This window comes from Pollicipes pollicipes, unplaced genomic scaffold (genome assembly GCF_011947565.3).
Source record: "Pollicipes pollicipes isolate AB1234 unplaced genomic scaffold, Ppol_2.1 Scaffold_6686;HRSCAF=7923_pilon_pilon_pilon, whole genome shotgun sequence".
Classification (NCBI taxonomy): domain Eukaryota; kingdom Metazoa; phylum Arthropoda; class Thecostraca; order Pollicipedomorpha; family Pollicipedidae; genus Pollicipes; species Pollicipes pollicipes.
This window is the reverse complement of record NW_023596921.1, coordinates 9,813,224-9,840,254: the sequence shown is the minus strand read 5'-3', so window position 1 is coordinate 9,840,254 and position 27,031 is coordinate 9,813,224. Positions and strand designations below refer to the sequence as shown.

Below are 27,031 nucleotides of genomic sequence, written 5' to 3'. Positions count from 1 at the left end.
CCTGAGCCTGCAACTGGAGGTTGCAAAAACATTATATTAAAAAAAAAACATGACGGCCTAGCGATCTCATGTGAAAACTTCATCATAAATCAAGTAAGACTTTCCCACATTGTGCCTTTGCTCCTAATGAAATATGTTTCTCTGTCTACAATCACAATTTACGGCCTGTGGTTGACGTTTTATTTAGGGGCTGAATCAAGACGGTAGTTTCCGGTTTTAAACGTTCCTGGCAAAAATTGGAGCTTGATGAAATCTGTCATCTAGTATTGACAGGAAATCGGAAGACACTTAGCTTTGTTCCGGGTATTTTAGTTACTTGTTCGTATCAGGAACAAACCTATGTGCCCGATCATGTGTAAGGAAAAACTTGGATGCTATCTTTTGGTATGTGATCTCTTCATTTCTTGACGAAATTCGCACTAAGATGCAGTTAGATATTAGACTACACCATTCTCTCTCACAAAATGCCCTTTTTGTGTATAGGTAAACAGGAATAACTCCAAAAATTATTTCGCTTGGGATTGCGCCAATCAACATGTGTATTGCAAGAACGCATCGCGTGGCAACCATGTTCTGTCCATGCAAAATTCCAGCGAATCAATATCTGAATATTGTAATGCTATACAGATGTACATGGGTAGCGATGTTATTGTATGCGTGGCTGCAAAGGTGTCAGGACCTTAGTGTTTGCCGCAGACCCATGTCGTGTCTTAGGTCATTGTTCTTACCACACAGTTCATTCGCTTCGGTGGCCCAGCAGTTTTATTGACGGCTTAGCGGCCTGCCGTTCGTAACAAGGGACATTAGTAGCGAGTTTTCCATAGGCACAACAGATCGAGCGTCGCATGGATCGCTCTACAGAGACTTGAATATTTCCTTTAGCCTTTACTTTAGGATAAGGTGCTTTGTTCGTCGTGAGCCGTACTCAATATCTTGTCTACATAAACAGCTAGGGTGTTCACTGTTAACTCACTTGTTATCTCGTGATGGGGTTGGATAGATTCGAGAGGCAATGGACAGCGCGAGTTATTTCCTCTCTGCAGTGTCGTGGGAACTTCTGTAACGTGACTGATGACGTCACAGACAGACCTTTCGCTTGGTTTCAGCTCATGCCAGTCTTATTCAATGACGACCTTCATTATGGCACACAAAGATTGTGTGTCTCAGTGCGATCAAAATCAAGCTCCCCTTCCTCAGGGCGGTTCACATCAATCGTGAATTCAATTTGCTTTCTCAGATTCTGATGAAAATTGAACCGGTTCAGGCTGAACAAACCCTCATGTGAGTGAGCAGAAGATGAATGTAAATATATTTTTATCGGAGGCGTGCAAATCAAACAATTTTCAGCCCATTGGAATGCACCTTTTTAGCTTGCAAACTACCTTTATCAATGGCAGACCACCATCTTCATGATGCATTTCGTTGGATTGGGAGGTACTGCGTCTATTTCGACATCACAGATGACAAAACTGCGAAGCTTTATATGGGTGGCGTATGCAGTGTGCACCAGTGCTTTCCAGCAACACACGGCTCGAATAGCACAATAATGCTGCCGCTGGATGAGGTCGTCACCACTGAATGACTATGGCACCGACACCGGTCCGGCACTCGAAGGCGACAGAGTCAGAACTCAGATTCGTGACGCAAGGTCAGAGGCGGCGCAGGCGGCAGACGGGCGTCTAACGAGGAAGCTAAAGTGGGTGTGCCCCACAGTCAGTGAAATCCAGGCGACTAACACCACATGCATGCTTAAAGATCGCAGCAGCTGAGCAATGGCTAACGCACGCTGTTTAACATTCTTAGAAACGTTGCTACTTTCACAAGAGGATGTATGGATATATGTAATCTGTGCGCATTTGTTGCCTCAAGCGGCATTGGGCGTGTCATTAATTTCTGGCAGCCTTATCACATGTTTTGAAAAATAGCTTCGTTCGTTTTATGCTAGACGCTAAGATTTCATCAGCTGCATCCTGTACTCCGGAACATTTCAAAGCTCTGCCATCGGGAAGACACTTAGTTGAGACGCCATTTGATACGACGCATGGCCTGCAGCTTTGCAGAGCCTTAACCCAAAAAAAAACCCATTCATGATGTTGCCGTCCGAACTCTCTGGAGTTAAATGTTCCGTTCTGCGTGAATGTGTCCGAATAGTCTCGTAATCAAACCAGATCGTCCACTTTGCACCCTGTTTTGATGACTCGTGACATGTAATTTGTAATGAGGCGCGGAAATTGCAAATACGGACGCAGGCAGCAGTTTATAGCTCTAACTGCTTTCACTTATGCCTTTGGGGAATTTAGCCACGAGGGCCCTACTTAAGCACTATAGGGTTTCCTTCTCCGTCAATGGGGAGCCTTTTCAAGCCAAGAATCCCGTCCTGATGCCTCAAGTGTCCGTCTGTGATGCTCAAGAGGCCCTACGGGCGTCTTAAACAGCCAAAAAGCACTAGGGCTTTCGGTCTCAGGGGGCTTCGCCACCTCGAGAGTTCAGCTGGGGTGGGGTGGGGGATGACCCCCAAAAGTCCCTTCGCCTTGACTACGTAAATATGTTCAACGCGGACATCGTCGCCCCGGCTCGCAGCCCGGCCAGCTGCTGCCTGCTGCACCCTCCCGAACGATTCGTTGGAGGTGTTTCAAATATGCAACAAACATGGCATGTTGCCGCATCGTCCCAAAACTGAGCTCTCAGAGTTTCTACCCGTGCGTCGCAATTTACAATCCATGGTTTTTCCAACGGTGTGTTTGTGTCCCTTTTCAGTGTGTTCCTCGGTCTTGCTGTACGGGGTTGTTCATTTAAATCACGTTACACATCGGTCAATAGCTGAGATCCGACTTCAAATTATCTGCTATAAAAGCGTGAACTTTTTACACAGATAGCAATTGCATTTTAATCACTTTATCGTTTATCTCCTTCCGTCAGGCTTAAGTTGAATTCCTACCACCATTGCCTCTGCTCTGACCACCGGTCATCGTGAAGCATAAACGGGTAGCTTCTGTGACACGATAAACATCGTACCTAGGTAGCTCTTACACACACTCGTCTTGCTACATAGACATTGAAACGGACAATATCATCGCACTGAACGGATAGCTGCTGGTAAAACGCCTTTTGCGGCGTCTTACTATGCGGAGGCCGTTGTTTTAGAACGATTACCACATGAATTCAGCCGTTTGTCGTTCAGATAAACGGCTGAACGGCTACCACATGAATTCAGCCGTTCAGCGCATGGATTCAGCCGTTTGTCTGCATGATTGTAGGTTTTCTCCTCAGTCAACGTTGATTAAGCTGACATCGCTGCAAACTAGTTATGCTGAATGAGAAGGAAAGGGCCAGACCATCGTTGTGACACTTCAGAAGAGACCGCGACCAGCAGACCCCGCTCTTGTTCGGGGCTGCCTGGCACTGAACCTACCTGAGCTGGCAGCTCGCGCCGGCGAGCCGCAGTCCCGGAGCCGAGACTGCAGCACGCTCTGCCACCGCTCCAGGTACAGGTGCGGCGCGCAGAACAGCGGGGGTGGCCAGCCCAGCGCCGGAACGGCCGGCCGAGCGGCCGCCGGCGCCGGCCACACGGCGTCCTCGGCCGGCGGGGATCGCGCCGCTTCCGCTTCCCCCAGCGCTCCCTCCGCAGCGGAGTCGCCGGTCGGACCGACCTCTCCCACCGCCCACTGCGTGGCCCGGGCGTCCGGCGAGCGGGCCAGGCAAGGCGCGGCGGCCCAGTCAGCCGGCTCGGGGCTGGCGCGCTCATCCGCGCTGTCCGGCGTCAGTGCCGCTCCCGGACCCTGCTCGTCGCGGTCGCTCTCGGGGCTTCGACTGCGGCTTGAGCGCACTTCGCGCGGCACCAGCTCCGGTGAGCTCTGCACCCCACTCGCGCCCTCGCCCAGGATGTCGCGGATCAGAAATGATTTGCGCGCGCCGCGGTCGCCTCCCTGGCCGTTCATAGCTCGTGCTCGCGGGGCGCGAAGGCCCAGCGGAGAACGCGGCGCCGCCGGCGATGCGTGGGCATCAGCCATGTTCGCGGCACGTGGGTGGTCTGCCGGCAGCGCCGACCAATCAGCGGATGGCTCGTCAGACGCGCGGACCGCAGCAGCGACGACAGCCAAGATGGCGGCCGGACAGGAACCAACTGTCCGTCAGGGAAATTTGTTTGACTTCCGTGAAACGTCGCTGAAAGCCCAAAATGTGTCTCTAATTAGCTTTTGATGCTGCCAGCGAGGAGATAATTGCTCGATGGGATGTTTACTTAGCGGTAAAAACGTGGTTCGACGATGAAGGGGGCTGTGGCTGCACAGCTGGAGGGACCTCCAGCTTTTACAGAAATTCGACACGCTACCTAAGTTGGGAGTCTGCAGAGACGTGCTTCAGATTCATGTAAAAAAGCAGGCATCGCGGAGAAGTTTTGCTTGCCGTTGACGGTGGGAATATGGAATAGTATTTACCAATAATTTTTAAAGGGGATGTTCCACATTTGAAGATAGTGGAGCAATCATATAGGATTAAATAAGCCCCCTCATAACTAGATGTATACCTTTAAGTGAAAAGACCGCGCTAGACAGAACCAGCCTCTCCAATTAGTAAATATGCTTCTCAGCACGTCATTGCTTGATTGCATCATGTGGCGATTGCGTGCCAACGCTAACTTGCCGTTCTTGAATGTCCTGAGAGACGGCAACACGGACTGAAAATGTTTGCTGCGCTAAATAGTGTCATAGGCTTGAGTTTTGGCCTTTTCTCGTGGTGTTCTTGCATATTTACCCGTTGGTATAAAATGTTTGCTTTTACTAGTACGCTTGGTTATAGTGCCATTCTTAACTTCTTCAACCACAAGTTCAATTTCCACAATAACTAGACAGAATATGCAGCTTCTTGCTTTATGCAGCAAAAAGCGATTGGTTGATCGTCACTTGACAGCCGTTATGGGGGCAGGTCGTGCTCACGAACACCATATATGAACGACTCGACGTTAACATTCTTTCTTAATCTCGAACGCCATATGTTCAGTGGAATGGCCGGACAAAAAAAATTGTGGTGTCATGAATGCCTGAGTATCGTTAAAAATGTCGGCACGAGGAGGCGTGTAGCTCAGTAGCTAGAGGGTTGTGAGGTTTTAAGAAGAGCAGGGCTGCGAACTGCACTGAGTGATCTTCAGAATGCATGGGCAGATCCTGGGTGGAGGGGGGTCACGGGGCCATGGCCCCCCAAAAAACTCTGAGAGCGTGTTTTGGCCCCCGCCCCCCGAAACATTCCCAGAACTTCATAACAGTTTCGTCTACTTACTGTCGGTTTTAACTTTGATGGTGTGGTATCAAACATTTCTTTCCGTTTCAGAAAAAACTTCATGAAGAAAAGTTGGCAGTGATTTGAATATCAAAACAAAACGCGTGCTGACCCGGCTTAGTCATGCTCGGCTTTTGTTACGAGGTTTGTAAACATGCATAATGTATATAGAAGATTCAAAAGCATTTCGGTGCTTGAATGGTGTCCCTACTAGGTACTCGCGAGAGGCACCATGCACCGGACCTCGGATCCCACACCAACCAGCTGGCCACGAACAGCTGGTCCCCCTCCCCCCAAAAAAACTCCAGGCTAGATCCGCCCCTGTCAGAATGACTATTTTAATTCAAAACCAAATGCACATATGGAACACTCCCTTTTATCCCGATAACCATGTTTGCTACTATATGGCGTGTTTCGTCTAAATGTTTTCAAGAAGCGTTACAACAATAGATCAGATTCGAATGTCATCTGGCACTTCCTCACTTGGAATGGGTTCAGGCAACATGCAAAGATGATACGAAACACGCACGGAAAATATGGTGGTGGTACGTGGGGGCGCAGAAAAGATGTTCGAGTTGGGAGACGAGCTCCAAAATTCCAAGACCGGCCAAAAGATCTGGTAGTGGGCGCCCTACAAGCCATAATGGGCCCTATACGGGTCAGAATAGGTTCTGCAATTAAGTAATAAACCCTTTATAAGTCGAAATGTGACCTCTACATGTCTTGGCCCTTGGCCCCATGACTTGGCCCTCTGCGAGTGAACCCTCTACGGGCCAAAATGGGCCCTCTACAAGCCGGAATGGGCTCTCCATAGTCAAGTAATGGCTCCTCTACAGGCCAGAATAGTCACTATACAAGCCTGAATGGGCCCCTGTACTCGCCAAAATGGACCTTTCACAGTCGATGATGGACCTTTCACAGGTCAGAATGGGCCATCTGCAGGCCAGAACGGGAATTCTGCAGGAAAAAATTAGCCTTCCACAGTTAATGCTGGATCCTTTACAGGATAGAATGAACCATCTACAGGTCACAACGGGGCCTCTACAGACCATAATGAATCCCAAGGCCAGAATTTGCCCTCTGCAAGTCAGAATCATCCGTCCACGTCCCTAGATCGGCCGTCTGTACATCACAATGACCTTCTCAGGCCGGACCAGGCCCTCAGAAGTCAAAAGTGGGCCTTCTTTAGCCTAGAATGAGCCTTTCCCAGACTCAGCGCCAGCAGCAGCGCCAGTGGGCCTTCTTCAGCCTAGAATGAGCCTTTTCCAGACTCAGAATTGCTCTCTTCTAGTCAGAGTGGAACCTGGATGGGTCGGAATAAGCCCTTATTGGGTCAGAATACACTATTGTGGGCTTATAAAATTTATTTACGGTTCAGAGTGGGCCCTAAACACACCAGGATGGCCCTTTACAGATCCAAGTTGGGGTTGCAGGTGGGGGGAGGGGGGACATCGCCCCACAACTTTCAGGTTGAGGGTGAGCTGCTCCCACTGCTCCCCCCCCCCCTGGTCTTGCGTCTTTGGTGGTGCGTTTATTACATGCCACCTAAGTAGGTGTTCGTAGATGTTTGTTGACCTTATCAATTCCCAGTATGATTGACTTGTTAGTCATTTGCACGCTATATAAGCGTTTTAACGAGCTGTTCCAAAGCCGCTTATAGTGAGCAGCGAGCACAGTCCACGCTAGGTGGTGTGCCTGTTATACCTTGTCCTGTGGCGGCGTGGTGATCATGTGGATTTTCAAGAGATCTGTCTGCATTCTGCAAACTGCGCACAGTTAACAGTGCAGTTATAGTGAGCACTATGACAGACAGGTGCTTTCTTTAATATACATACAGGGGCTTATCTTTTGATCAGAGATTCGTACTATCACTATTGGGGAAACAAATCGCTAGGAAGGCTCCGAGTGTTTCCCACTGTAACGACAGGACGATTCAGCTGCTTATGAAGCTTTCGAGAGTTGACACTACAGTGCAATTCAAAGGCTAGTAAAGATTTAATGGCGATTTCTGTTTTTTCGAACCTTTTAGAAAATGTAACGGAGTGAAAGATTGAGTTAACTTTGACGTTCCGTTATATCTCTTTTTAAATAACGGAGTCGTGAGTAACGCAATGGAAAAAAACGACCGATTGTTTTTACCTTCACTGGCAGATTTTAGGACGTGTCTCACAAATTTGTCATTGGGGACTGTGTTTGACACCTGTGTTGGGAGATATTTGCTATAATAGGCATGATGGCACAGAAACGGTCCAGAGGCGGGGAACGTCATGAAGCCCCCAACAGCCGGCTGTTTCTCACTAATGAAAACCTGGCCTTTTCGGCTCATCTTTGCCCTTCGACAAATAAGGCTATCCAGCTTCCCAATATTATATGTCCATTTCAACATTGTTTTCCCTGGAGAGGGGTAAGTCCGCGAGCGGGTGGGCATTTTGGGTCATTGAAGAGGCATGTGCCTCCACAGGCTAGATGCCAAAATACGACCTGGACAGGGGCCGATCAGAATTTCGAGGAGAATCAATGGCCTACAGTGCGCCAGAGTTTCCATGCGCCTAGATTTCATTGGCTGCTTTTCAAAAGATAAGATTTCTTGCATAATTTTAAACGGAAACAAATCTGACATCTTTAGCTGTTAGCTGCCCAAAAACAATGTGACAAAAATCATAGAAGTGAAGACCCTCCTGTAAAAGACCAAGTCACAGAAGGAAGAACCTTCTGTCATATATTCCCCACCTGAGCCCTGCTCCCGTCCACCGTCGGCGGCCACTGTCCTGGCCCGGCTGTCCTCCGCATGACTCACTGTGAACTAATCGTATGGCTGCTTTGCTGCATATTTATGGGTCAGCGTTGCTACTTATTGGTGTGTAAAACATGTCTTATCTTTCCTTACACCGCAACACCGCAGAAAAAAGCTTTCGGGAGGCTGCCTGCCTTAAGCATGAATTGGTCCAATGGACACTCAGTTGCCCCTCATTCAACAAACCCGGCTTGATCTGCTTTTGTATATAGGCAGGGGCATAGCTAGAGCCTTGCCAATGGAGACGCAGGTTGGCAAAATTTAAAAACTTTGTCAAATTTTTTTTCTGGGTTCTACAGCCATATTAAGGAACTCGTGAAGGTAGAATGCAGAAGGTCTTGAGCATGCGCGCTAACAAATCTTAGCAACGAAAGCATCGACGCCAGACGTTGCAGTCTCCGTAGGCCGGGCAGCGTCTGTCCAACGGCTGATGCTGAGCCGCGGCCAACGGATGGGTGAAAATAGCGATGGTTCTGAAAGAAGTACCTTTGAACACTACGATCGACCAGTGATACGAATCATGCGGCGTAGTTTTGAGCATGCACGCTCGCAAATCTTACCAACAAAAATGTCGACGCCAAGCGTTGCAATCTCCGTAGCCCCCGCAGCGTCGGCCTAGTGGCTAACATTGAGCCGTGGTCTACGGGTGGGCAAAAGTGATGACGCTTCTGAGAGAAGTACCTTTAAACTTTCAGAGCATCAAGTCTTACATTTAGAAGATGGTCTCGGCGTATGCTTCACTTGTGTGATTTTTAGACTGATGATAAGACCGGATTGGCCCTTACAGTACCGCGAAGTGAGGCTGGAATCTGATGGCGGAACTGGAAAAGTCAAGGCAAAATATTTACTTGTTACTGTAACTGCTAATCGGACAGATTGACCACGGCGCTCGCCTCCCGATGCTTCCTGCACTGGCCAATGCCGTTCGGTGTTACGGAAACCGCAACCCAGGCCATCGCAGTCATAGCTCCCGAGGTTGCGTGCGCGCAGGTTCAAATCTGTCATGTACTTTTTTTACTAATCGGTTCTGCAAAAGAATTGAAGGTTTTCGGGAAATTATGGGTTGGCCTTGTTCGTTTTCGAACTCACTTCGACCCGCTCTTTCAACAATAAGGGGGCTCCTTATTATTTGTAACAATTAAGGGACTCTTTCCGGGCAAGGGGACGCTTGAGGAAAACACTGGGGACACGTTACTGCTCTCGGTCTAGGACTGAACGGTCATGCCATCGGCATCGCGGGCTGCGTTCCGGCTGCCACTCTGGTGACAAGGGGCAACTGAGATGAGATAGTATGAGATGAGATGAGAAAAATGATAACTGCCCTATTACGAAATGCTTAGATTTGGATGTAATTCACATGAAGCATCTTACTTAACCTCATTAACTAAGAGATCACTGATGATCTGATGGATGCATCCCAATTCAAGCGGCATCGTTTCAAAAACTTGTCAAACATCTGCCGACTGGCTTAACACGTGAGGGAGCTAGGAGCATGACAAAACCATTAAGTATCTACCGGATAATGATTGGTGTAGGATGTACATGATCCTGATAGTGATGTGTTTTGGTACCTGCTACCCATACTTATAGTTAAGATAATCGTTTTGTATTTATTTGCCCTAGTATTCCTTCTCTGCTCATATGCATGCATAGGTGTAGGAACAGGGCGGGGGGAGCCAGGGGGCTATGGCCCCCATTTTTTAAGGTAGGGGCCAGCAGTGTTGACTGCCCCCTCCCACTTTTAAGATTTAGGTTGCATTTAGCTTACCTTTCCATTACATTTAACATAAATGTCGATTTACGCAGGACATCATCCATCTTCCTCCAGATGCGTCATTTTTTCGTTTGCTCATTGGCCATCGCCTGGTGTCAGCCGCAAGTCCGATGCCGCGCGGCCTATGGAGACTGCAGCGTCGGGAGTCGAGGCTGTTGCTGTGACATGCGAGCCTGCATGTTCAAAACCACATTACATAATTTTACCACATTTTATCAATTTTACTGAATCTTGAGCATTTTAAGGTGGGCATGGATTAGCCATGTGAGTGCAAATCTGGGACCCCGATTTCATCTACAATCTGCGTTCAGGGAGTATATAGGGAGTATATAATATCTCTGAAGAACACAGATAAATATGGAACTGGAGTCTATGTGGCAATTATTGGACCGCCTGCTGCGGATGCTATTGTGTCCATGGGAGTTCCTGTGCTGATCCGGGCCAACTGCGTGGGTCAGAAGGCCTCCCGTGTCATGGAGGAGAACAATGTGATATGATGCATCCTTCTAAAGGCCTCCGGAACGACCGGGAGATCCCGCCCCGTATCGCCAGAATGGCCCTTCAGCCCTTGATCGGAAACGGTAATGTGCCCCTTGGGCTCTTCTTAAGGAGCCCCTCGCCCGGAAGGAAATAAGGGTCTCAATATTGTTGATAAGAGTGGGGATCTCATTATTGTTGAATAGAGAGGGTCGAAATGAGTATAAAAAACCAACAAGGCTTGCCTGAGGCTTGCTTCCTAGCCATGCTTGCCTGAGAACGTTGATTTTTCAGAATGGACTAGTGAAACAAATTATGTCAAAAGGTTTGAATATGCCCGCCCGCAGCCTCGAGAGCAAGGACAGCGATGGCCTGGGCTGCAGTTTATTTAAAACCGAACGGCGTCGGCCACTACAAGTGTCACCAGACGGCGGGCGCCGTGTTAATCTGTCTTCTAGACAGATAAATAGTTATAGAAACACGAAAAATAGAGAATCCACCTCTGCTCTTCCAGTTCCATCACCAGATTCCGGCACCACTTCGCTGTGCTTTAAGGGCCAATCCGTTCTTATCATCAGTCTAAAAATCACATGCGTGAAAAAAGCGCCCAAACTGGCTTCTTAATGTAAGGCCTGACATCCTGAAACGTTCAAAAGTACTTCTTTCAGCAGCATTATAATTTTCGTCCGCGCGGTGGTCACGGCCCAGCATGAGCTGGTGGGCCGACGCTGCGCGGCCTATGGAAACTGCAACGCCTGGCGAAGAGGTTTTGTTACTAAAATTTGCGAGCGCGCATGCTCCATACTACGTCACATAACTTGCATCGCTAATCGATGTAGGTGTTTAAAGGCAATTATTCCAGAATCGTCATCATTTTTGTTCACCGGTGGATTACGGCTAAGAGTTAGTCGATAGGCTAACGCTCCGCGGACTATGGAGACTACAACGTCTGGTGTCGTGGTTTTCGTTGATGAGATTTGCGAGCGCGCATGTTAAAAAACTAAGTTACATAAATTGTATCACTAATCGATTCTGACTGAATGCTGAATATTTCCAGACAATCATGGCTTGGGCATACTAATTCACATTGCTAACCATTTTATCCACAATCAAATTTTCATCTTCAGATTCGATCGAACATATCGATCTACAATTTGCCTTCCCAATGCCCTTAATGCCTGTAGAACCCGGTTAAACAGTTCTGACAAAGCCCCTTTAATCGGTTTACAAAGCGACCACTATACCATTGCAAATTAAGAGCGTCAGTGATTCATTCCATGCAGTCGTTCAATGCCTGAATCCTGCAGTTTACTGACTTCAAAATACAAACGCATAAATCTCACGTAGCTTCTAGCTTATTTTCTGAACACAAGGTAAAAACAACGATAAAACGAAGAAAGCCGTGTCCCTTGTTAACAAGTAAGTTATATCCGTTTTTAGGGGGGGGGGGGGCGGTGCACCATAAGAGGGGCTTTTGTCAAACCTGTGCTCCCCCTTGGCAAGGCTTTGACTACGCCCCTGCCGAAACCCGAAAGCAGATCAAGTCGACTACACTGAATGATGATCAGTTCAATGTCTGTTGGACCAATTCATACCTAAGTCGGGCAGCCTCCTGGAACCTTTTTTCTGCGGTAGTGAGGTGTAAGGGAAGATCATTCGGAAAGAGATACTGCTGCAGGTGTCCAGCACATGTTTTACATATCAATTAGCGGTAACGCTGATCCAGGAATATGCAGCAAAGCAGCCATACGATCAATTCTTAGTCAATCACGCGAGAGACAGCCGGGCCAGGGCAGCGTCCGCCGACGGCGGACAGAAGCAGGTCCCAGATAAGGAATATATGACAGAGTGTTCATTCTCTGGCTTGGTTTTTAAAGGAGAATCTCCAGTTTTATGCCTTTTTCACATTGTTTTTGGTAGTTTCAGGCTTCCGAATCTGTTTCTGCCTGAAGTGCTGTCACAAGTCTTACCTCTTAAAAAGCAGCGAGCGAAATAAAGGCGCGTGAAAAATCTATCGCATTGTGAGCCATTAATTTACTTTCAAAATTCTCACCAGCCTATGTCCAGGCGGTATTTTGGCATCTACGCTGTGGGGGTAAATGCCTCTTCAATGACCCAAAATGCCTACCCGCTCACAGAATTTCGCCTTCCCAGAAAAGACAATGTTAAAATGAACAAATGATCTTGTAAAGCTGGATAGCCTTCTTTGCCGAATGGCGTAGGTGAGCAGGAGCGGATCCAAAGGGGATGGGGGGGGGGGGGCCCGGGGCCATCCCCATTTCTTGGGTCCCGAAGGGGCCCATTGGCTACGAGGGGGCCCATAGCCGGCCGAACAGGTGCAGTTTTTCAAACACAAAACGCAACAAAACTGGATATCTCTGGATTCCAAGACGACCAAGAACAGTTGTAAACGAAAGTAAAGGGCCTATGAGAAGTTAGAAAATCATTCAGCGATTGGAAAAGTTGTGAACTGGAATTTTGAGCCTCATAACAATGTCTAGGGACCCTATGCTGCTTCTGAGAGACCTATATGCCCACTTGCAGGATCATTTCGATAATTGAGGAGCATTCCATGTTGCCCTTTATTTCTTTGCATTTGCTCGGGGGGCTCTGTGCTGTTGTTGGGGGCCTTCCTGCTAGTGTGCCGGGGTGCTCTTGTCAATCACGATACCTTCCACGTGTCCTTTCCATTCGCCAGGAAGGATCTGTGGGCTATAGCCTGGGTCTCATATTTTAACCTGCCGGGGTATTCTCGGCTGCTCAGGGGCCCTTTACGTGGGTCTCAGTTAACTTACCGACACACTTGCGATATGTTCATGGGCCCTCCTCATTGGTCTAGGGCGCTTCCAATTCTGTCTCTTGCTTACGGCTCTGCACTCTTGTCGGGGGCCCACCTGATGGCCTGGTTGGGCACACCAGTCGTTCGGAGACCCTTCACACTTGGCCTTGGGTGTTCCTTTTCTTATTGGGGCCATACACTTTTGGAGGGGGCCTATCTGATAACCTGATGGGGCACATTCAGTCGTTCGGAGGCCCTCTACATTGAGCCTTGGGCATGCGCTATTTGAACGGGGCCCTACGCACTTGTCGGCCCCCCCCCCCCCCCCTCTGCTCGCCTCTGCGGCCACATTGGATTGCTCTGGGGGCCCTGCGCATTGGTTCTTGGTGTTTGAATTGAGAGCCCTCTGCTCCCATCGGGGACATCTGGTAATCTGTTTGGGTACACTCCATCTTTCAGAGGCCCTCCGCATGAGGTTTTGGGTCTTTCTTCTTTGATGGAGGACATTACACTCCTGTCGAGGCCCCTTCTGATAAGATGCTCGGGCCCATATGATCGTGCGGGACCTCTACATATGGTGTTGGGTATTTCCTTTTTGAACCGAGGGCCCCTTGCTTTTTCGGAAATCCTATCTGTTAACCTGCTCTGGCGTACCCGATTATTCGGGGCCCTCTACATCGTGTCGTGGATATTTCATATTTGAACGCAAGGCCCTGCGATCTTGCCGGGGCCCCATCTATTAGCCTCCTTGGGCACATTCCGATATCCGGGGACCCTCCACATTGTGTGCGTTGGGCACTTCGTATCTGAAAGCAGGGCCCCGCGTACTTGTCGAGGACCCCATCTGTTCGATGCTTCCGCCACACTGCATTGTCCAGGGACCCTGCACATTGGGTCTTGGTATGTGAATTTAGGGCCCTACACTCCTGTCCGGCCAACCCGATAATCTGCTCGGGTGTACTCCATCTTTCGGGGGCCATCCGCACTAGATTTTGGGCACTTCTTATTTGAAAAGAGCTCTTCTACGTTCTTCTCGGGCCCCTTCTGATAAGTTGTTCGGACACATTCTATCATTCTGGGGCCGTTCACATAAGGCCTTCGGTTCTTTCCATTGGAATGGAGGGCCCTACGCTCTTGTTGGGAGCCCTATTTGTTAAGCTACTGTGGCACACTCGATCATTTGGGGGTGTTGTTTCAGGGAGTCTTGTGTCTTGCAGGGTGTCTTGACCTGGACGTGAACTCACTTAGGTCAAAGTGTGAGCTTCCTAGGTCATGACCTTTGGATCAAATAAGGTCAAAAAGTTCACATTCTAGGCTGGTCACCAAAGTGCCCCCAGAACCCAGGAAACTGTTTTTAGCAAAAGGTCAAAGTCCCATTTGACGTCAGTGACCTTGTTTAACCTTTTGAAAGTCATGGTGACCAAAATCATACAAGACTGCTCTGGGTTTTGCATTTGAATCAGCGACAAATGTTACGCTGGGCAGTATGTTGATAAAACAAATGTCGACCCGGGACATCTTAGGTCCATGACAATTTCTGACATCTAAGAAGTCAATGCAAGATGTATAATGCGGTTCCTGCTGTCTATAAATTCGAAATGAGCACCACAAACTGTCCCATACAGTAAACCCTACAGTAATAAATCGGGTTGGTTTTGACCTTGGTCTGGCCTTCATACCTGACCTTAGGTCAACGTAATTTGCTTATTCAATATTTGTAGTGCCTAAGAAAGCATCTCAGAAATGTATGCCTTCGTCAAACACTCTGTTATTGTATCAGATTGGACGACTCCCTAGAAATTGTCTTCGCTGAAACCATGGCCTGACTTTGACCTGCCATAGGTCAGCAACCTTACAATGCGCATGTAATTTTTTATGTCAAACGATCCACTGTTCAATTTTCTACAGCTATGCAAAAGTTAGCGCGGCTACGCCGCGCCGTTCGGAAACCATTCTGGAAAAAACCTTCGGGGTGTCAATTTGCCCCACCCGAGCGCGTGTTAAACGTTCACCTAGGACTTCGCGCCAAACAAATCTCCCTGGCGACGCTCTACTTCAGTGGAGCTAAACTCAGCTCAGTGGAGCAGTGGAGCGGCTACTTCCACCCTCCGTAGGTGACGCCGGCCAAGGAGAGGCACGCTAAAGGCACGCAAACAGGTCCCTTTATAAAAAGGTGATGCAATCTACGAGGTCTCTATCTATGATTTCTGTGGTTGCGCAAATAAGCTTTAAAAGGATATGATGTGCTTATATATATATATATATATATATATATATATATATATATATATATATATATATATATGATGAAGCGATGAATAAAGATGACTAAAGATGATGATGACTAAAGGTGACTAAATCATTCCGGCGAAGCCCTCGATGGCCGAAGAAGCGCTTAGATAACGAAAAGGACCCAGTGCAGTCAGCCCAGGTGAGGACAGGCTACCCCAGTCAGCTGTCAATAAAAGCCTTTATACCGCTAATCCCAAAATGCCACGCAACAGCTGCCACAAACAAGTTAACTGCACTCAAAGCTTATCTGTTAAAAAATTCTCCTATGTTAGAGAACTTATGTTTGTTGAATATAATCGAAGCCCAGCGTAATGCTTTCAAAAATCTATGCCAAAAAAGGTGGAAAGCAATCCGCGGCAGAATAACATTGCATATGTCATAGGTAGGGTGTCCGTGTTCTCTTATTGCTCGGAAACTAGCCTATTCAAAGCCGTCTTTCATTCATCCCAGAACACATTGCAACAATTTATCAGTATATTTTGCATGATCATATGCATTGGTACAAATATTGCAGGGCATGGTTCCATGTCAGGTACACAAAGCCCGAAGTCGTTCTTTTGTAAAACGGTGCTACCAATAGCACCTGGTACCTGCCAGGTACCAACGATAAATGTAGACACACAGAACGTAATCAGCGGGACATATTAAAGCACACAGCTTGACAATATATCGCAGCTATGAAAGCAATAGCCCATGACCACCTAAGGCATGACAATGAACACATTTCAATGCGTCAACAATTGACTTAATATCAATGCTTAGCTATCACACAGCTCAAAATTGCGTGCAAAGTACGAAATCAGTCGTCACATACCAATCACTTGATACATCTAAATGTACATATGGCACACGCACACACTTCTAAAGCTGGCATCACATACACAACCGATGACACAGAATGCTATCACATACAAAAGAAGGCACAGCAAACCATGACAATGTACTTGCGACCCTGAGTGCGTAGGATAACCGACGCCAATGCAGCACGAGCAATCAAACAAAAAGACCACTGACTGGGTGCATGCCAAACACCTACACGGGCATGCACGCATATGTACAGCCATACAGAGTACCTGAGGCAGCTGAGGTATTCATTAACACCAGTGAGCTATTCTTCACAGCCCAAACATAGCCATAAGTGGTTCAACGGATCACCGTCCGCGGTCACGGGTCAACCATCGGTGTCCTCATCATCTGAGTCCTCGGGGAGCATCGCTGGCCAAACGCCCATCCACACTGTGGGCGGTGAGGGTCTCCGATCGTCCTCTTCATCTCCAACGTCGTCCTCCCATTCGCTGTCGCTGCCATCTGTCGAAGACTCGACGAAGTTCGCTTTCGTCTCATGCTCACACAGCGGCTCCGGGAAGCGAATAGCCAGCGGAGCGATCGGCGCATACCGTTCGCCGTCGAACCGGGTGAAGAAGCGACCCACTTCCTGATGGCTGATTGGCTGGGGATCCGGGGACAGCTGCAGCTCCTCTGCAAAGACCCAAATACCTCTGTTAGACGCAGACGCAAGTGGCGCTCTACGCCAGAATGGGAGCAAGACATCTCATCAATCTGCTGTCGTTTGGGGATCCCTTAAGAATATTTCTGAGTAGGCAGTTCTGGGCGTGAATTGCACTATGTAGTGCACTTTCCAGTATGTCTGTGTAATAAAGATGCATTTGAAATTGTGACATTACGATGACCAAGAATTACAAAAGATGCTGGAAAACCTACATCAGGGTATTACACACGTCAAACTCCGTATAGGAGCTTCGCAATAAACATAAAGTATGCCCAATGCAACCAAACAAAATATTATGGGCGTGAATTGCACTTTATAGTGCATTTCCCAGTATGGATGAGTAATGACATCTGTGACATCTCATCAATCTGCTGTGGTTTGGGGACGACCTGGGAATATTTCTGAGTAGCAGTCATGGGCGTGAATTGAACTTAATAGTGCATTTCCCAGTATGGTTGTGTAATGAAGATGCCTTTCAAATCATAACCTTATGACGACTAAACATTACAGAAGATGCTGGAAAACCTACACCAGGGTAACCTACATCAGGGTGCATCAGGGTACATCAGGGTACACATGCCAGACTGAATATAGGAGTTTCGTGAAAACATAAAGCATGTCCAATGCAACCAAACAAAATATTTATGGCACCCTGTCCATATTTCAAATACCAGGAGGGGGAGGGTCCATGTAAAAACTCCAATAGTGAAGGTAAAAACTCCAATAGAGTGAAGAGCACTTTGAAGAGCCTGCTTACCCTCAGCCATGTATCCGAACCGGTCACCCTCCAGCAGCAAGCTGTAGAAGGGCTGCTTGTGTCCGCGCTGAAGCCCGGAGCACACGCGACTATTTGCCGTCCAGTCCTGAAAACAACACCACCGAGTCAGCACAATAACCCACACCGCACGGCCGTCGTCAGAGATGAGGACGGGGGGGGGGAGGGGGGGGGGGCACTGAGACTTCGCAGGAATACCATTTAAGAGCTCACATGCGTCTAGCCACAACTGTAACAAGTTGATACATTTACGTGCCTATCACCGATGCATCGATTGGTTCTTCGAATCAAGCAGGGAATATGACCACTGCAACATACTTGTATGAAACCACAATAGATGTTTGCCATACAGCGAGGGTACACATTCAAAACGATGTATAGACAGACAGGACATTGCAAAATTACACCTGACCTCAGTACATACACAAAATACCAAAATATTACACACATCGCATATCCTCCATTACAGAAAACGACATCGATAGTTGTGGGGTTCGTATAGCACAAGTCACACAATGAAACAATGAGTATGCATGCGGTGATTGGCTTGCCCTGAGAGAAGTAACAACAGTACAAAACAGTTCCTTTGAGTCCTCAGAAAACAACAGCTCCCTAAACCAATTCTCAACACAATAGGACAAATGACCTCAGACAGGGTCTGCCCTGTACGACAGTTCCACTGGTATCGCTCCTACCTGTGAGATCTCGTAGTATGGTGAGCAGCCGTACACCACAGCCAGGCACCCGTCGCCGTACGTGACGACGTCACCCACACCAAACTGCCTCCGGTAGTCGCCCACTGCTCGGCCAGCCGCGCGGAGGTCCGCCTGAAACACGGATAAAGACAATGAGGGTATCGCACACAACACAAGGAGATAATGGGCCATCAGGATTTAAAATGGGCATTGGGACGCGGGAAATAACTGAGAAGACAATGAGCTGAGAAGACGAAAACGAGCATCAGTAAGCCCAGAAACTAGTAACATGAGAAAATAACACATTTATAAATGCTCGAAACAAGCGCCATATAGGTTAATTATGAGGTGAGGTCAACTTACTACAAACTAAATGAGAACGTTACTAACTGAGAAGTTAATGATACATTCCATAGATCAGACAACAGCTTGACAATATAGTGGTGCACGAGTGGTCACAAAGGACCATAGCAGGAACGAACCCCGGGTCACAGGTCTGCAGGAAATTGCACAAGAAATTACAGAAAGTGAATGGAAGAAAACAACCGTACAGAAATAAATTTCTACGAAATGATTCAACCTGCATCACAACTTTACAATGCTTATGATGCTTATGCATGGGGTTAAACCTGTTTCACATAGCTATTTAACCCTACCAAATAGAGATACAGCCAACTTATAAGTGTGCAGGCATATCATTATACATAACAACACACCATGACAATCAGCCACGTAACTGACGCGCGCGCAAACACGTTTCCACCTCCCACACATCAGCACATGCATATGAACAGGTCAGCAAAGAATTAAGAGAAGCTACGCGATTAACTCCCTCTATTGTCGATTTGATCAAATCCAATTCATTCTTACCAGTTCCTGCACTTCAGCCTCCTGTTCGTCTAGGGAGCGCACCAGCCGCTTGTACATCCTCTTGAAGTGTTTCATGAGCGCTTCCAGACCACGCCTCTCGTTCTCAGCCACGAGCGAGCCGTTAGTCTCGACGAATTGCTGCAGAGAGGAAAAACAGTGAAAATAAGGTAGCACTAATTATTCCTCATTATATCGCCATTTCTTTTGCTTGCACCATCACGGGCGCAGCGCACAGCCCTCGATTACAGGCCATTTACGAGCTGGAGATTTCTGGGAACCGAAAATGGGACCAGAACGTCACCTAGCATATAAAAAGTCACATGCGTATCTTACACACCCATCGTGCACATTTTCATCGCGCACATAATAGTGACCCAGAAGCATCTTTCCAACAATTGTTGAAAACACATGCCCAGCTCTAGCGTCACCCAAGACTACTGACCTGCAACAGGCGGCGCGTGTACATGGGCCGGGCACGAGCCATCGTCGACATCAGGTCAACGATTGCGGCCGTGTTCGGACGGCAGTCGCTGCGGGCCCAGCACGCCAGCGTCTCCAACGAGATCAGGTCGAAGCCGGTCCCTGGCCGGCGGGCGTCCGGATGGACTGCGCCATTGATGAGGCGACGCAGCAGCTGCCAAAACACAATACACTGCGTTGGACAAGGATTGGTAACACACTCACACCGCCGGACACTGGAGAGCGTACAGACACAAGGGCTCGTTGCAAGCCGTCGCAAGGCTGCTGGTTCTCATAGATTCATATAGGAGCACAAAATCCTCAACCTGGGACTCCCGTGCTCCCAATCTAAGAATGAGTCGGTCTCTGTTCAATCTGGTTTCTTTGCACAAATGAGTCATGCACGCACTTTTTAAACAAAATGGAATACTTCTCAAATATCAATAAGCTCCATACGTCACAGCGCATGTTGTGCAAGAATTTGACAACATCCCATGCATTACGCACCCCTGCCCGCGGAAAGGGTTCGAGCATCTGGAGGTCCACTTCCGGGTGATCAGCATTCAGCTCCTCCGTCACCTGCTCCCAGGACAGCCGCATGCCGCGGCGGACAACGTCGATGAACAGGTACTCTTCACCGTCCCTGCCAGAGGAGACGCACGTCAGGCCACCACACACACTGTGTGAATTCCTACAGGTGACACGTGAATAGGAATATGTCACTGTACAGCACAGATATTCGCAGTCACAAACAAACACGCATACAAGCACAGTGACAAACAAACAAGGCAAGACAAGCACAGTCAGTGCATGATTATGTTGAATTTACACAAAACGACAACGCATTGTGAATAAATGCGATTCAGTTTATGCGAAAAGAATGTTGTGTTTAAAGCATGCTACTGTGATTATGAATGGATGAAAATCAAGATATCAAACAAGACAAGATGATACATATTCTCAGCAACGGAGAAAATGTGATAAGGCTGATCACGCCGGTGATAATTCGGGTATTCTTGTCAGAAAACAGTTTGGAAAGTAATCAAAGCTCTAATGAAGGAAAGGAAGGTCATAGCTAAATATGACATGTAACACAGTGCCATCACTTTTAATTGCTCACTTCACTTGAGTGCAGCACTGATCATGAATGACAAACACATTCCACTCCAACAACATATGCAACGTTTGTACGTGATGACGAGTTGTGTACACGTAACAGGTGTTTTCGTCTATCATGGTAGCAAACTTCAAGGTTTGGTATGATTATTACGTTGCAAAGGATGACTTATAATCGTCGACATCTATTTAACTTGCAATTTATTTTAGCACAAAGCAAGTTTCTCATAAGCCTCCCACACGGAAGGAATCCAATCGCCCATGAGGCTTACATTTTCAACCAATTAGCGACATTCCTTATTAACAAATATCACAATTTACTGCAGCACCCAAAACACCCGGCTTGCATATACTGTCTACACATTATGCACACCTGCTTACATTGAAAACCTGCCTAGACATTCAGGAATACATGCCAGAGCTTTGTACCAAGATGTAAGGAAGAACGCTAGAAGTTCGCCAAACATGTGTGATCACGGCAGTTACAAAACATTAGTTAACTGCCAACATGAAAATTAGGCGAATAATAAGATGAACATACTCCGTATGCACTGTGATCAAATCATCCACAGCCAAATTATATAGTTGTCAAATTCGTTGGGAATCACGATATTCTTAAGCAACATAAACATGATGTGCATAACATCACTGATTCACATCATGTGATTAGCTCAAGGAAACATAGTTAAGTGCACAACTAATCACAGAAGTTCAAAATCTATGGCAATGAAATCAAAACCTATGGCAAAAAAAATCAAAAAAATAGGCTATTAGATACCAATTGATAAAGCAGGAGCTCCCAAAAACCCATGACCTGAACAACCAGTCTGTCCCAATGCCGTTGATAGTGCTAGAGGAACAGACTCATTTCCCACGCCCCCTTCGGCAATGCTTACGCTTTGTGCCAGCAGATCATCGAGCTGTGCGGTAACTGCACGTTGTGGAGATTAACGCCCAGCATGCCGGCTACAGAGGAGTACACTGTCCCCATTACAGTCTGCGTCCCGGATCCCGCAGAGTGGAGGTGGCGACGAAGGTACATAACCTGAAAAGGAATGGCAAGCCATTGAATGCGTTGCGCTCCATGCAACCCAATCACCTACACATATTCAGAACGAAGAGCCCATCAGCCCATTCATTCATAAACGCAGCAATAGGTTCCAAATACAACTGTTTACTGAGATGTACCAGTGCATAGCGAGAAAATGTAAACAACAATAAATTAAACCACACTGACCGAGCCAAAACAACACATGTTGGTGACAACCGCATGAGCAAGCGCTTAATCATGGTTATCATAGTCATCATCACCGTCACCGTTCGAGATTGTGCACACATCACAATAGCGTGTTCGGTGTTGCGCCATCTGAGAGGAGCACAGTAATACGCCTCAGGGCAAACGGACGGGAACGTATGGCTGACAGCATTGTTTTGCAAGTCACAGCCCACCATTGATAACAACACGAAAAAACAAAACAGATCAGACATAGAAGTCTGCACATGTCCTGTGCGTGACTTCACCCATTCAAACGTGCAAGGAACGAGGATTAATCTTCATTGCAATCCACTTACCAGCGTGCTCAGTTCGGAAGCCGATCCGTCCTCCGGTCCGTCCCTCCTTCATCAGGGCCAGCTGGTCATACAGCACGACGTTCATCGCGTTCAGAAGCTTCAGCGTCTGGTCATCCGTCCACATCGTGGGTCCGAACGGGTTCTTCTTGCACGTAGTCCAGGCGGCGGCCGGGTGCTCGGGGAGCCGTCCACGCAGCTCATCCAACACCAAGCCGGCGATCTTGCTGTAGCAACTGCAGAGACCACGCCAGGTCAAGACTCGCACGTGCACATCCGAGTTCATCTTTGTTCCGGGGGAGGGGGGGGGGGGGGGGCAAGAGAAAGGGATACGAACGTTAAAAAGCTAAGACGTAAGCAATGGGAGAGATGAGTGCCTTGTGTGCCATCGCCCTGGCGGCGATATATAATATACGCGATCACGGCGATCACGCTGTTTGAACAGCACGGACAAATACCACATTCAGCACCAAAAAACACAACAAGAAATTCGACCAAATCGCTTGTTAGAATCGCATGTCAAATTCTGGTGACGCCTTTCTAGTAAAGCACAACACATCGTGGTATTTGGCTGGAGCAAGTGATAAAGGGAAAGGTGGATTCGATAACCGTAGATAACATCGGCCTGCAATCGAGTGTCATCCGCACGAATAAACACAGAAAAGGGACTTGACATATGCAAACTTGCACCCATTAGCATGACCTTCATACACATCAGAAATACAACCGAGCTGGCAGAATGTTTGCGCGCAAGGCCTATGATTCCATATGGAAATCGAACGATTCGAAAAGAGATAAAAGACTCACGTATGGAGATTGGACTCTCGGTTGTCGGTTTGCTCCGGAACCATCCAGAGGCTCATCAGATAGAAGGCTTCGGGCACGTTCAGATGCTGCACTGGCCGCTGCATGTACTCCCGGAACATGGGCAGCAGCACGACGTCTCGCTGGATCTCGCGGAACAGCATCCGCGCGTAGTAGCGCACAGACAGGTCATCATCCCTGCCCAAAAGCGGATAGTGTTACACACGTGCCTCAGACAGCATTTTCTCGTTCCGAAAGCAAAGTGCGACGTCCGGGGCTTAGTTACAGGTCAATGAGGTTAACTGCTGGAGCGAATACGCTGGTTTGGTCTTTACATTAGCTACGTGATAACAGAACATACGATAAGTGCATGATGGTGATGGTGGATAAACCAGCCTGGTACGTGCGATATAGGACAAGCTGGCACGGTGCGATGATCGACGTTAAGTCACGAGCAAGGCATGGCAGTGGCCCTTGGGAGTAAGAAATTGAGCCATTCCTTGGTGGCGTCTCACAGACATATCCGAGATACAACCTGTCATTTGAAAACTGAGATGAAAAGGCGAGACTGTAGTCCAGACAGCACGGTCCCTCACAAATTACCGCCGGCGTTCCATACGACTCAATTATCGTTTGGAACGACAAGAAGTTTCAGAAGCTTCGCAAATAACCATCATGGTGTGCAAAGAAATCTACACTTCAGTAACTGGGTGATCTTCACCATATCCTTTAAAATTGTGAAAGTGGCACGTGACGGGTGAAGTGAAGTAGATACTACATGGCAGTGCTTCACATATGTGCCTTGCAATTTATGCTTGGCCAATTTTATAAATTTAAGCAAACTGCCGAGACCACAGCACACCGATTATGTAATCCAACTTACGGACGGTGTTGGCGCGAGTAGATGACCTCCAGAAGGAGCATCCCGATTGAACAGGGTACCATGGACGGGCACCAGCTTGCGGAACTCCTCCATGGCGGGGTCCGGCAGGCAGTCGACTGTGTAGCATCTGTCAGCCATCTTGGCTAGGGGCTGTACGCAGGTGATGGCCAGCCGAGGCGCGGAACCTCGCAGTGCGCCGCCAGCTGCATCCGCACCGCTCAAACACGCGCAGCAAGGCAGGTCGGCACGAGGGCTGCACCAAGCGCGGGTACCTGCGAAAAAAGACAACGGCGTCGCCATTGAGGCAAAAGGGGGTTCGGGAGGAGGTCTACTAGATGAAAGACGTGGCTTAACATCGCATTTGTCTCAGAAAATCTCGGCCAAGGCACTGTGCGCAGTGAGGGTGATTAAATCAATACCATCTTCACAAGGAATATGCAAAGAGCAGTGAAGTATACAGTAAATAATGTGTTGCAAATTGCCAACCTCCCATACATCGCCATGGCCAACTCTGAAAAGCAAGTGAAAACAGGAATCTGACAAGGTGGGGGCATTGACCGAACATTAAAATCCTGAAATAGACTTGTGGTAGTATGCATGAATGCAACAGTTTGTAATACTGATGAAGAAAGCAATGATAATGTTACTTCTATCAACATTATGCTGCATGAACCTGAGATAGTACTGGCCTTAGTCATCTAGATAACCTGACAGAGTGCCCCACAGGATAGTGATAGATCAAGTGCTTTGAGCATCCCACTAGCAGGCTTGAATATGCTGACAAGCATTTCAGAGATGGAAATAGTGACTTGGAGGGAAACTCTGTGGATCAATACAATGAAGATTGAATAAGAAGTGGTAGATGTCTTTGAAAACATTACAGCGCATGTAGACCCTCTCTGGAAATGGCGAGAAATGAGGAGCATGATTTCGAGCACCTTGCCATCAAGTATGACACCATATGACTTTCAATATGCCATAATACCACCAATGAGTTTGCAAACAGCTGACTCATTTCAGCCCCAGTCTCCATGCACCTGCAACATTGGTTGACAGAAATTGTTAATGCAAAACTGGATAAACAGTCCTAGGGGCATAATTGGTGATATGAAAAATTAGAAGAAAAGTCAACACTAAAGACTTAAGAGCAGCAAATACACTTATGGGCTACACTGTTGTACCTGAACCTAGACTATGGAAAAGACAGTGAACAAGCCTTTTAAAACAATAAAACGAAGGGAAAATGCTATCCACTTGTTGAGTTGGAGTTGCACTTATTGCATCCATCAACATTCTCTACCCATTCACTGTCTCATCCATGTGACTGCTATTCATTGCTGATAGTTCAGGTTTTGCTTAAGGAAACAGTTTAGCATGATGCATGGAAAAAACAATGTCAAAAAATACTTTGCATCTTGTTGGAATGACTACACCATGAGGCAATGAAAAATGAATGAAAACTGGCCCAAATGAGGTTGATGAGGAAGACCATAAGTGATGGCTATGACTGGGGGTGTCACTTTCTCAGTGATTTGGTAATTTGTGCCTTACAACTAACTGATAAGCTGCACTGCATTTCCAGGCACTGCTTTTAAACACATGCACTGTACCTAGTGCACACAGCATGCAACACACCCAAACTTAGTGTTGTATGTGAATTGCACATTTGGTAAATGGAAAGCATGTTTCTTTATGATGGTGACATTTGCCTGACAAAAAAATCATCCAGGGCAAATACAAGCTTGATATACCTTGGAAGAATTATCAATACAACATGTGTGACACTTCACCTCCTTTTGATTTGCATATGGTCTGACCTTCAATGTTTCTCTAACCTCACAAAACTACACAATCTGACAAATGTATACACAAATAAGTACAAAAAATCAAAAAGTCATTTTACAGACATTTAAACATACTATGCAGTGTCAGTTCAGTTTGCATAAAAAGGATGTACTGCTCACAACTGCTGGTACAGATACTGATGTAGCTGACATCCCTTCAAGCCACAAATATGGATGCATATGCATATACACATACATCAAACTGATGTACTTTGTGTGATTGTTTTCAGTTGTGTTCCATCTGGCAATAATTATAACTGCTATTGACTTGTGAGCTGCAGGAGTACCCCAAATCTTCAGTGTTGGAAAGATAACATTCTCAGCAAAATGACACCTTAACAAGACCACTCACCTGGACTTAAATCCGAATTTCCATACTTTTTCTGAAGTATGGACATCGTGAAGCCTCCTGCATACTTGTGATACAGATACAAGGTCTTCTATACTCAGGAAACACAAGACATGTTGCAAAATTTCAGTTGGCAGAGAAAGCAGAGATTTCTCAACATCCTTGTCTTCGCTGACCAGATGCATCACTTTCTCCTCGTTCGAGAACTCCATCGCATCCATCAGCAGCATTCAACAATCACGTGCACTGTTTCAGATATCGAAAGTAGTCACCAAACTCAGCAGATTCAGCTTTGCGCGGATGAACGTGTTGAATACAAACACGCGTCGGAGCGCCGGAATGGAAACGGAAGTCAAATGCGGCGGTTGGCGGTTAGAGACCTGCGGCACGTTGCGGACGAGGCCGTTCAAACCTTCCAATGAAAAGCGGTGATGTTAAACTGATGCGGCGTGGCTGAACCGGACGCAAATATTCATGCGCGCTGGAACGGCACTCAGAGTCTCAATTCTATTTTAGTTGGAGCGGGGAAAGGAACTGTAGCCAAGGGAGTTACTTCATAGACTTTTACGTGGCCTAAGCCCAACAATGCTGATTTCAGCCCGCCCCCCGCTCAAAATCTCTCCTATTCATTGTCATGCTGGATTACTGGGCAGGAAAGGAATACTGGGCAAAAAAAAGCAATCGTATAACTCTGAGTATAGGTAGCAGGCTTCTTAAACACACCACTATTAGGACCATGTATATTTAGGGGTGGGACACTGTCGTTT

The 27,031-nt window shown here is 47.4% G+C and overlaps 1 protein-coding gene across 1 annotated transcript; it reads right to left on the bottom strand.

The window, feature by feature from the left end:
* Window positions 1-15,874: 15,874 nt before the first annotated feature.
* Window positions 15,875-24,112, bottom strand: LOC119107433 (F-box only protein 21). The gene is made up of 10 exons (XM_037230868.1): window positions 24,072-24,112; window positions 23,192-23,386; window positions 22,388-22,620; window positions 21,712-21,781; window positions 20,207-20,342; window positions 19,683-19,874; window positions 19,241-19,378; window positions 18,371-18,502; window positions 17,658-17,763; window positions 15,875-16,869 (listed from the first exon to the last, which is right to left on the bottom strand). The coding sequence occupies exons 1-10, from the start codon at window positions 24,110-24,112 to the stop codon at window positions 16,562-16,564; spliced, it is 1,551 nt and encodes a 516-aa protein (XP_037086763.1). The 3' UTR covers window positions 15,875-16,561.
* Window positions 24,113-27,031: the final 2,919 nt, after the last annotated feature.

Excerpts from the sequence above, each read along its gene's own strand:
- LOC119107433 (XM_037230868.1), bottom strand. The coding sequence starts at position 24,112 with ATGCTCCTTCTGGAGGTCATCTACTCGCGCCAACACCGTCC. Across the intron at positions 22,621-23,191 it reads CGAGAGTCCAATCTCCATAC|TTGCTACAGCAAGATCGCCG; the intron begins GTGAGTCTTTTA and ends TGGTCTCTGCAG. Across the intron at positions 17,764-18,370 it reads CATACTACGAGATCTCACAG|GACTGGACGGCAAATAGTCG; the intron begins GTAGGAGCGATA and ends TGTTGTTTTCAG.